At 43.4% G+C, this 12,501-nt stretch overlaps 1 protein-coding gene across 4 annotated transcripts in view; it reads left to right on the top strand.

Moving 5' to 3' along the window:
• Positions 1-12,501, top strand: part of LOC115202826 (sodium- and chloride-dependent glycine transporter 2) — a 54,465-nt gene that overhangs the window by 28,491 nt on the left and 13,473 nt on the right. For all 4 annotated transcript variants that reach the window (XM_029766878.1, XM_029766879.1, XM_029766877.1 and 1 more), the window contains 3 exons: positions 5,059-5,183; positions 8,414-8,526; positions 11,881-12,012. In XM_029766878.1, coding sequence (XP_029622738.1) covers positions 5,059-5,183; positions 8,414-8,526; positions 11,881-12,012 — 370 coding nt within the window. The remainder of the gene's footprint in view (positions 1-5,058; positions 5,184-8,413; positions 8,527-11,880; positions 12,013-12,501) is intronic.

Below are 12,501 nucleotides of genomic sequence, written 5' to 3'. Positions count from 1 at the left end.
AGTAGCTGCCAATCAGCTAATGAGCCAGTTTGTCTAGCCTTGGCCCAGGCTTGATTTCTTATCAAGAGGAGGTCTGAGAGTACAGGAGAGTACCATGGGTTAGTTTGCTTTTTGACTGAGTCGCTTGAAAGGGTCATGTTTATCAGCCAGAGAGCTAAAAATGGATGACAAAAATGTAAGTGCCACAACAGGATCTGGTATGCAACTGGTATGCAACTGGTACAGCCTTCCCTGTAGCTCAGTTGGTAGAGCATGGTGTTTGCAACACCAGGGTTGTGGGTTCGATTCCCACGGGGGGCCAGCACAGGAAGAAAAAAAATTAAAAAATTAAAAGAAATGTATGAAATGTATGCATTCACTACTGTAAGTCGCTCTGGATAAGAGCGTCTGCTAAATGACTAAAATGTAAAAAAAAAAAAGTAAAATGTAGTAGAAAAAATCTCTGAATAATATACTGTAGATCATGAACAAACAACTAGGGTGAGATTTGTTTGAAATTTCTCTCCACAATTATATGATGGTCAGACTTTTTCAATTTGGTATATCTAATGCAGTGGTTCCCAAACTTTTTATAGTCCCGTACCCCTTCAAACATTCAAACTCCAGCTGCATACCCCCTCTAGCACCAGGGTCAGTGCACACTCAAATATTGTTTTTTGCCATCATTGTAAGCCTGTCACACACACACTATATGATACATTTATTGAACATAAGAATGAGTGTGAGTTTTTGTCACAACTCTGCTCGTGGGGAGTGACAAAGAACTCTTATAGGACCAGGCCACAAATAATAATATAACAATAATCAATAGTTTTGCTCTTTATTTAACCATCTTACACATAAAACCTTATTTGTTCAATAGCTCACCACAGGTTAATGAGAAGGGTGTGCTTGAAAGGATGCACATAACTCTGCAATGTTGGGTTGTATTGGAGAGAGTCTCAGTCTTAAATAATTTTCAGAGAATCCACTCTTTTCCGAGAATCTACTCTTACGTAGGTAAGTGGTTGCAAAGGGCATCAGTGTCTTAACAGCTCGATTTGCCAAGGCAGGATACCCTGAGCGCAACCAAATCCAGAAATCTGGCAGTGGCTTCTGATTAAATACATTTTTCACAAAACCACTTGTTGCAATTTCGGCGAGGCTCTCTTGTTCAGATATCGGTCAGTGGACTGGAGGCAGGGCATGAAAGGGATAATGAATCCACTTCTTTGTTTCACCCGTTTCGGGAAAGTACCTGCGTAATTGCCCACCCAACTCACTCAGGTGCTTTGCTATATCACATTTGACATTGTCCGTAAGCTTGAGTTCATTTGCACACAAAAACATTGTACAACGATAGAAAGACCTGTGTGTTGTCCTTGTTAATGCAGACAGAGAAGAGCTCCAACTTCTTAATCATAGCCTCAATTTTGTCCCGCATATTGATATAGTTGCAGAGAGTCCCTGTAATCCTAGATTCAGATCATTCAGGCAAGAAAAAAACATCGCCCAGATAGGCCAGTCATGTGAGAAACTCGTCATCATGCAAGCGGTCAGACAAGTGAAAATTATGGTCAGTAAAGAACTTTAAGCTCGTCTCTCAATTAAAAAAAAACGTGTCAATACTTTGCCCCTTGATAATCAGCGCACTTCTGTATGTTGTAAAAGCGTTACATGGTCACTCCCCATATCATTACATAGTGCAGATAATACACGAGAGTTCAGGGGCCTTGCTTTAACAAAGTTAACCATTTTCACTGTAGTGTCCAAAATGTCTTTCAAGCTGTCAGGCATTCCCTTGGCAGCAAGAGCCTCTCGGTAGATGCTGCAGTGTACCCAAGTGGCATCGGAGCAACTGCTTGCACGTGCGTTACCACTCCACTATGTCTCCCTGTCTTGGCTTTTGCGCCATCTGTACAGATACCAACATGAGCAGCAGCTACTTTGGCTACATACGGACCGTTAGTGGAATTCCCGAAAGAGAGTAACGGTTTATGGGATTGGATGTTAATTATTGGACTAGTCTACCTGTATTTGACATTGTGTTGTTATTTAGCTGAACACTAGATGGTTTCATTTTATTTTGGCAGTGAAACAAGCATACTCAGGTGAGAAAAAACCCTCACCCAAATGTATAGCCCCGTTGGAAAATATAAATGGACTGTTTGAAAATGTGAAGAAGCAGAAAAAAAAGGTGAATCATATATTTTTATTTGGCGTACCCCCGACGGCATTGGGAATACCTGCTCTAATGCAAGCAATAGGGCAGTGGTCGCTGATACCATTTGCAAAAACGCCACTAGCCAAATACTTATGAGGACGGTTAGTCAGGATAAGGTTTGCTCGGTTTTTTATATTAATCCAAATGGGTTTCATTATCAGCTAAGTTGAACTCAAGACAGATATTCTTAAACTGATCTGAGGCATGTGTAAGCCAATCAAGATTTAGATCTCCTAACACAACCAGTTCAGATACCAGAAAGGATACTCAAAAATAGATAATCAAAAATAATACCAACAGCCTCTGCCGGGGCAATAGACCGCAGCAATAAAAATATGCATATTTTGGCTTATGGCCGCTTTATAACCAACAGCTCTCACATTTTGAGGACAGAGATGCTTAAAGCATGATGCCATAAAAGAAGATCTTACATAAATAGCCACCTCTGCCCCCTTTTTCAGACTATCACATCTGAACATGTTGTGGTCCGCAATGGCAACATCCTTATCCATTATCTAATTATTCAGCCAGGTCTCTGAGATAACCAGAACATCTGGGCTAGTGTCATGCACCCGGACATCCAGAAAGTCCAGTTTAGACATCAGGCTTCGAACAGTCCAAGCTCTTTACGAGATTTTGAAAACAGCTGGAGTATCCATGGTGACACAATAGTCAATAGAACTGGATGAGCTAGCCACAAAAGGCTTCCTGATTGGATTCAAAGTGCCCAAGAATGCCAAGGTAACCTGCCTAAATGACTGTAGCACTCACATCTACAGTCATGTAATGCTTTGAAAACCTGGTCTTGGCTCACATCAGCACCATCATCCCAGACACCTTGGACCCACTCCGATTTGCATACCACATCAACAGATCCACAGATGACGGAATCTGTATTGCACTCCAATATTTCTCTAAATTCTTCAAGCTCTGTCAAAAAAGACAACCATTTTCAGGTCTTGCCATAGATTTTCATGTAGATTTCAGTGAAAACTGTAACTCGGCCACTCAGGAACATTCACTGTCTTCTTGGTAAGCAACTCCAGTGTAGATTATTGCAAACAAGGATGCATGAAAGGTGAATTCATCTCCCTTTTATTGCATAAAGAGTGGAACATAATTCCACTTTGACGTTATGGATTATTTTGTGTAGGCCAGTGCCAACAAAATCTCTATTTAATCTATTTTAAATTCAGACTGCAACACAACAAAATGTGGAATGAGTCAAGGGGTGTGAATACTTACTGAAGGCGTTGTACATGTTATTTTTACTCGTTATTGTTATTCCTTATTCACTCTGTATTTATGTCTTTATCTTTAATTCTGCATGGTTGGAAAAGGACCCTGTTAGTCTACACCTGTTTTTTTACGAATCATGTGACAAATGCAATTTTATTTGAGCATCATCAAGGATCCCACACACCCCAGCCATGAACTGTTGACTCCCTTACTGTCAGGGAGATGGTATCGGAGCATGAGGTCTGATACCAACAAGCTCAGAGACCCTTTCTTTGTTGAACAAGACTCTTGAACTGGACCGACCACCTGCACTGACTCTCCGCACCTTAGCACACATCCACACAGATAAACACTCATCCACACACACACACTCATCCACACACACACACACACACACACACACACACACACACACACACACACACACACACACACACACACACACACACACACACACACACACACACACACACACACACACATTCTAACCTTAATCCTACCCCCCCCTCCCAGTTGTTGTTCTTTTACTATTCTTGTGGGGACTACACAAATATCACAACTGCTGCTACCAGACTCTTATTATGATCCCTAAATATTGCGCAATTGAATCCCTTGTCCCCAATCCCCCTTCCCCCAAATACGTTTAAATATTTGACTATTAATTGTGCCTTCCTATATTATACTAATGCTAAAATGTTTATTATATTCTACTGAGCCATTTACTTTATGTTTTTATCCTTATCTTTTATTTCTTATTGTTGTTGCATTGTCGAGAAGGAACCTGCAAATAAGCATTTCATTGGAAGGTCTATACCATGTCTATCCCTTACGTATGACACTTTACTTGAAACTAGTTTCAGCGGTCAGAACAGACGTTTGCACGATTGTAAAATCAGCGATTGTACAAGCAAGAGTTGAAATGTACATTGATTTTCTTTTGAAATAAATCTACACAGCAACAATTCTGTGACAAGTGAATTTACACCTCACAAAAACAGTCGAAATAATGGCAGGAGAAGGGGGAATCCTGAGGTGGGCGGGGCATGCACTTTGCTACGTGTTTGTTTATTTCCAACATACGATTGTCATCATGAAAATCTGTCTGCTTCATGTTTTGTTTTTGCCATGATAATTTGAGTGTTGTGATACTGAGTACCGTGACAATACCACCACATAGAAACAAGAAGTAAAACTGCTACAAGCAGAGACTGGCACAGTATACTCTCTCCCTTGGTATGAGGCCATAGTATTCTCACTAGAGGGAACTGTTGAACCACTCCACAATTGGTGTGCATTTGGATAAGACTGCACAGAAGATAGTTCATTTATTTGTTCATTCATTTATTCAATATCACACATGGCAGTGGTCGATAGATATTGTAAAAGAAGACATTATTTTAACAAAACCAGGTATCAACTCCTGTAAAACACTTGGAACATCCTTAGGTTCTGTTTTTCAAATGTTTTGACATTTTTACACATAATAACAATTACCAACACATAGTCACTCACTTGTGTGTGATAATACTCCAAAAACATTCCAAGTTCTCCAATACTGTATGTGTTACAGCCCTGTAACATTTACATCCCTTTCTCGTCCCTCTCCTCTTGTTTAGGGACACCATCATAGTGTGCATAGTTAACAGTGCCACCAGTATATTCGCTGGGTTCGTCATCTTCTCCGTCATTGGATTCATGGCCCATGAACTGAAGGTGCCCATTGAGAAGGTGGCAGATGAAGGTAAATTACACATTTAAATAGGTAAAATCCTTGAAAAATCCCAATACAGATAAAGTATTTGAAATGATTTGGCACCAGAGGAGATGGCTGCCGTTTTATGGTCTCATAACCAATTGTGTTATTGTGTGTGTTTTTTTCGTGTTATTTGTAACTTATTTTGTACATAATGTTTCTGCCACCGTCTCTTATGATCAAAAAGAGCTTCTAGATATCTGGACAGCGATTACTCACCTCGTACTGGATGAAGATTTTTTTCTTTAACGAGTTGGACGCAAAGGATTTACTTCAGATACCTGACAAGGCCCAAATTCCGTGATTTGCATGAGAAAGAGACAGAGATATCGGGGACGTAGGTCGGGGTGCCTTGTAAGGATACGACAGCGAGTGGGTAATCTGCCTCTACCATCAGTCCTATTAGCCAATGAACAATTATTGGATAAGAAAAATAGACGAGCTATGATCACGAATATCCAACCAACGGGACATTAAAACTGTAATATCGAATCACAGAGTCGTGGATGAACGGCGACATAGACAACATACAGCTGGTCGGAGTTAATGCTGCATCGGCAAGATAGAACAGCCGCCTCCGCTAAGACAAGGGGTAGCAGTCTGTGTATGTTTGTAAACAACAGCTGGTGCACGGAATCTAATATTAAGGAAGTCTCAAGGTTTTTCTCGCCTGAAGTAGAGTATCTCATGATAAGCTGTAGAACACACTATTTACCAAGAGAGTTTTCATCTATATTTTTCGTAGCTGTCTATTTACCACCACAAACCGATGCTGGTACTAAGACCGCACTCAATGAGCTGCCACATCCACCACTCTCTCCTAGCTCCAGCCCCAGATGACGCAGATGGTAAGCTACAGGACTGTTTTGCTAGCACAGACTGGAATATGTTCCGGGATTCTTCCGATGCCATTGAGGAGTACACCCCATCAGTCACTGGCTTTGTCAATAAGCGCATCGATGACGTCTTCCCCACAGTGACCGTACGTACATACCCCAACCAGAAGCCATGTATTACAGGCAACATCCGCACTGAGCTAAAGGGTAGAGCTGCCACTTTCAAAGAGAGGGACTCTAACCCGTACGCTTATAAGAAATCCCACTCTGCCCTCCGACGAACAATTAAACAGGCAAAGCCTCAATACAGCATTAGGATTGAATCGTACTACACCGGCGGGGCTTGCAAACTATTACAGACTACAAAGGGAAGAACAGGCGTGAGCTGCCCAGTGACACAAGCCAGACAAGCTAAATTACTTCTATGCTTGCTTTGAGGCAAGCAACGCTGAAGCATGCATGAGAGCATCAACTGTTCCGGACGACTGTGTGAACACGCTCTACGTAGCCGATGTGAGTAAGACCTTTAAAAATGTCAACATTCACAAGGCCGCAGGGCCAGACGGATTACCAGGACGTGTACTCCGAGCATGCGCTGACCAACTGGTAAGTGTCTTCACTGACATTTTCAACCTGTCCCTAACTGAGTCTGTAATACCGACATGTTTCAAGCAGACCACTATAGTCCCTGTGCCCAAGAACACTAAGGTAACCTGCCTAAATGACTACTGACCCATAGCACTCACGTCTGTAGCCATGGAGTGCTTTGAAAGGCTGGTCTTGGCTCACATCAACACCATTATCCCAGAAACCCTAGACCCACTCCAATTTGCATACCGCCTCAACAGATCCACAGATGATGCAATCTCTATTGCTCTCCACACTGCCCTTTCCCACCTGGACAAAAGGAACACCTACGTGAGAATGCTATTCATTAACTACAGCTCATCATTCAACACCATAGTGCCCTCAAAGCTCATCCCTAAGCTAAGAACCCTGGGGCCAAACAGCTCCCTCTGCAACTGGATCCTGGACTTCCTGACGGGCCGCCCCCAGGTGGTAAGGGTAGGTAACAACACATCTGCCATGCTGATCCTCAACACAAGGGCCCCTCAGGGGTGCATGCTCAGTCCCCTCCTGTACTCACTGATCACTCATGCATGTCCAGGCACGACTCCAACACCATTATTAAGTTTGCCGACGACACAACGATGAGACAGCCTATAGGGAGGAGGTCAGATACATGGCCATGTGGTGACAGGATAGCAACCTCTCCCTCAATGTGATCAAGACAAAGGAGATGATTGTGGACTACAGGAAAAGGAGGACCGAGTACGCCCCCATTCTCATCGACGGGGCTGTAGTGGAGCAGGTTGAGAGCTTCAAGTTCTTTGGTGTCCACATCACCAACAAATTATCATTGTCCAAACACACCAGATAGTCGTGAAGAGGGCAGGACAAAGCGTATTACCCCTTGGGAGACTGAAAATATTTGGCATGGGTCCTCAGATCCTCAAAAGTTCTACAGCTGCACGATCGAGAGCATCCTGACTGGTTGCATCACTCCCTGGTATTGCAACTACTCGGCCTCCTGCCGCAAGACGCTACAGAGGGTAGTACATATGGCCCAGTACATCACTGGGGCCAAGCATCCTGCCATCCAGGACCTCTATACCAGGCGGAGTCAGAGGAAGGGCCTAAAAATGGTCAAAGACTCCAACCACCCTAGTGGCAAGCGATACCGGAGCGCCTAGTCTAGGTCCAAAAGGCTTTTTAACAGCTTCTACCCCAAGCCATAAGACTCCTGAACAGGTAATCAAATGGCTACCCAGACTATTTATTGTCCCCCTCTTTTATGCTGCTGCTACTCTCTGTTAATTATCTATGTGTAGTCACTTTAACTCTACCTTCATGTACGTATTACCTTAATTACCTCAACGAACCTGTGCCCCCGCACAATGACTCTGTATCCGTACCCCCTGTATATATCCTTGCTACTGTTATTTTACTGCTGCTCTTTAGTTAATCGTTAATTATTTTTGATCTATCTATCAATTTTTACCTAACACTTATTTTTCTTAAAACTGCATTGTTGGTTAAGGGCCTGTAAGTAAGCATTTCACTGTAAGGTCTAAACCTGTTGTATTTGGCGAATGTTACAAATACAATTAGATTTGATTTGAAACCCTTGTCTGGTAGGATCAGATAGTGTATGACCATAGACAGATAGACAGATAGAAAGATATCTACAGAGAGAGTGGCTTGGCCAATTAATAATACTCTTCGATGCGCACACAACCCAAGTCAGAGCAGATAGTTGCTTTTGTTCAGTATTCATTGTCATTTTTGCCTCTGATTATCAATCTGATTTAACACTCTCAGGTCCAGGCATAGCATTTGTGGTGTACCCTGAGGCTCTGACCAGACTTCCACTCTCTCCGTTCTGGGCCATCATATTCTTCCTCATGCTGCTGACCCTCGGCTTGGATACCATGGTAACCAACCCTCACTGTGTGTGTGTTTTTGTGTGTGTAGGGTCCTTGTGTGTGTAGGGTCCTACTCTAAAAATATATATTTTTTCATAGAAAAACAACAACATTTGCATTTTTTGATCCAAAAGAATGCTTAAACCACATCAGGCGACCACTTTTGAGGTCTGGAATAAATCTAAGAAATTTTCATTTTTGGGTGTAGATACAAGTGTGCAAAGCAAGAGGATAGTTTGGTTAGCAATGTTTCTGTAGCACACGTGATTGCAGAGTTTGCTAAGCAAATCGCCACTGGATTGATACAAATAATCACGATATCATTCTGCCAGGTAGGCATAGGCTCCTTTGTAGTTAACATTTAATTGAGAAGGTTTTTGGGAAAGCCTTTCCATCTACCTAGAAGACGATTATCATTATTAACATAATCGCTAACGGCTACAGAAAGTGTTAGATAAACGCGCACACATAGACGGGCATTCCAGCATTGCCTCTTCAGAAAGTTGAAGGAAAATACGAATCACTGATGCATTTTGTTCATGGCTTCTGATAATCTTGGGCAAATTAATTTATTTTCAAATAAGTTCAATACATTTAGTTGATTTCCTCCTAAATTGACGATTTTTCTATTTATTGTTGAATTCCGTTTTAATGTCTGGATTCCATGATTTCGTCTGCGTTCTCCGCATCGCAGACTTTATAGCACCTTGTGTGTGTAGTTGTGTTTGTCAGTCTTCTCCAAAGTTTTTATTTCCACATGGGCCACAAAGGTCCACAAAGCAACATCCAGGCCCCTGTGGCACCAACATGGTCAATTGAAACCAATAGAAGACAAACTTTTTTGGGTGGAGGGGCAACAGAGCTAGGTGGGGGACTGCCCCACCTCTACAATGGTAGGGGAAACATGGTACTGTAGGTGTTTCATACATGCTGGTAATGGGGGTGGAGGTGGTGAGGTGACTGCTCTGAATTGTGAAACTTACTGTTAACTGGTGAGAAACAATTTACATATGTGCTATACATTTACATTTGAGTCATTTAGCAGACGCTCTTATCCAGAGCGACGTACAAATTGGTGCATTCACCTTATGATATCCAGTGGAACAACCACTTTACAATAGTGCATCTAAATCTTTTAAGGTTAGAAGGATTACTTTATCGTATCCCAGGTATTCCTTAAAGAGGTGGGGTTTCAGGTGTCTCCGGAAGGTGGTGATTGACTCCGCTGTCCTGGCGTCGTGAGGGAGCTTGTTCCACCATTGGGGTGCCAGAGCAGCGAACAGTTTGGACTGGGCTGAGCGGGAACCGTGCTTCCTCAGAGGTAGGGGGGCCAGCAGGCCAGAGGTGGATGAACGCAGTGCCCTTGTTTGGGTGTAGGGCCTGATCAGAGCCTGAAGGTACGGAGGTGCCGTTCCCCTCACAGCTCCGTAGGCAAGCACCATGGTCTTGTAGCGGATGCGAGCTTCAACTGGAAGCCAGTGGAGAGAGCGGAGGAGCGGGGTGACGTGAGAGAACTTGGGAAGGTTGAACACCAGACGGGTTGCGGCGTTCTGGATGAGTTGTAGGGGTTTAATGGCACAGGCAAGGAGCCCAGCCAACAGCGAGTTGCAGTAATCCAGACGGGAGATGACAAGTGCCTGGATTAGGACCTGCGTCGCTTCCTGTGTGAGGCAGGGTCGTACTCTGCGAATGTTGTAGAGCATGAACCTACAGGATCGGGTCACCGCCTTGATGTTAGTGGAGAACGACAGGGTGTTGTCCAGGATCACGCCAAGGTTCTTAGCACTCTGGGAGGAGGACACAAGGGAGTTGTCAACCGTGATGGCGAGATCATGGAACGGGCAGTCCTTCCCCGGGAGGAAGAGCAGCTCCATCTTGCCGAGGTTCAGCTTGAGGTGGTGATCCGTCATCCACACTGATATGTCTGCCAGACATGCAGAGATGCGATTCGCCGCCTGGTTATCAGAAGGGGGAAAGGAGAAGATTAATTGTGTAATATATAAATGGAAAGGGGAATATAGAGAGAGAGAACAAGAGGACCAGTGGAGAAGGGTATACAGAGAGGATGAGTGGTGAGAGTGGAGAGAAGAGAAGGGAGAGGGGGAGCAGTGAGATGAATAGAGAGAGAAAGAATGAGTGTAGAAGAGAAGGGAGAAGGGGATCCACTTCTGCCCTCATCAACAACTGCCTCTGCGGGGTGTGAACGCTCTAATTGGTGGGATCAGTGGCACATGTGGTTTCACTTTGTGTGTGATTGTGGTGTTTTTTTTTACACAGCACTCCGCTGCAACTGAACTGCTCATAGGGCTTCATGGAAATGAGCTGTTTGGCCTCCGTGGAACTGCAGAAGAGTAGCCCTCTGTATTTACTGCACTCATCCAATCAACCACAAATGAAACCACACAATTTGAATTACACACTATTGAATTACTTAATGTGCATTGGACCCTTTTTCAGTAGGAAGCCTTCTTTGCTGTCTGTTAGATACAGTATTTTAGTATGAGCTGTGGTAACCGTCGCTAGCATCTGCAGAATCTATTGGCAGAGTAAAGCAGCAGAGAAAAATCAACTCTTGTGCTGTCTCTCTCTCTGTCTTTACAGAGCTAACATTTTAAGATCGCTGAGACCTTTTCTTTAAAGCATTAAAGTCTCTCAAGACCTTTTAAGACAATGGAAAACACTGGAGGTAAAAATCTAAGTCAAACAAATCCAGTCAATCTGTGATGTTTACACCCTAAACGACCTTCGGTCGGGGTGTATTAAAAGTTATCTATTAAGACGACAGTAAACAGTAAATGAGGATGTTGGTTTGCCTTCGCAGCTGTGGGTCTGTTGAAGCAGGGAGGAGGCTTTGTTGTATTGTTTGTGTGTGTGTGCGTGTTAGCGCTTGGCGGTAAGAGGCTGGGGATACTGTATTGATGAACATTTTGGGCTCCACTCTCTATCTCTTTCTTTGCTCGATCTGTGTGTTCATCCTTCTTTCCTCTGCGCTTGTCCTCTGGCCCCTCGGCCGCTCTTGTCATTTTCTTCTGCTCCCCTCCTCTCTCGTCTGTGTCTCTTTTATGCAGGTGTTCATTCTCTATCTCTGCTATCTTTTTTCTCTCTCTGCTCCCTTTGTCCATAGATATCTGTTGTGTGATTGGAATGAATCTCTCTCCCGCACTGTCATTGACTTTTACTGTTGTCTCGCCTCTCTTCCTTGACTTTCCTCTCTAATCGGCCCTCTCTTTCATTTCTCTTTCCCCTATCGCTCCTCTGCCCTCATCCTTTTTTCGTCCCTCCCCTTCTGTCTCCCTACTGTCTCCCCCGTTTGCCTGGTCTCTCCTCTCTTCCATCTCTCCCCTCCTTTCTCTTATGTCCCAGTTTGCCACCATTGAGACCATAGTGACGTCGGTGTCAGATGAGTTCCCCCAGTATCTGAGAAAGAACAAGCCTCTGTTCACACTCATCTGCTGTGCCTGTTTCTTCTTCCTGGGATTCCCTATGGTCACAGAGGTACAGAGCACCACGCACATAAACACACACACATGCACACGCACATACATGCTACCACACACACAGGGGGGCACAAGCATCCATACAGGCACCTATAGTGCCTTGTAAAAGTCTACACACGCACAGTTTTCACATTTGCTGCCTTAAAATTGCATTTAAAAAAGGGATAATATTGGATTTTTTCCCCCTACTTAACTACACAACCTGGTCGACATGTTTAAAGTGAAAGAAACATACAGTATGATTTGTTTCTTAATTATTCTTTTATTTTAACAAAGATTTCTTGATGGCTTATGTCTTCACACCACAGAGTTAATACTTGGTGGAGGCACCTTTGGCAACAAAGTTTGTTATATTGCTGTCCATCAATGATTCCTAACCGAATGTATTGACTTTGAGCAATTCTTAGAAAAATAATGGATACACAGTGCGTTCGGAAAGTATTCAAAAACGTTACAGCCTTATTCTAATATTGATTAAATAGTTTTT

Source organism: Salmo trutta, chromosome 12 (assembly GCF_901001165.1).
Source record: "Salmo trutta chromosome 12, fSalTru1.1, whole genome shotgun sequence".
NCBI lineage: Eukaryota > Metazoa > Chordata > Actinopteri > Salmoniformes > Salmonidae > Salmo > Salmo trutta.
Note: the sequence above shows the minus strand (reverse complement) of the source record. Positions and strands in the feature narration are given on the sequence as shown.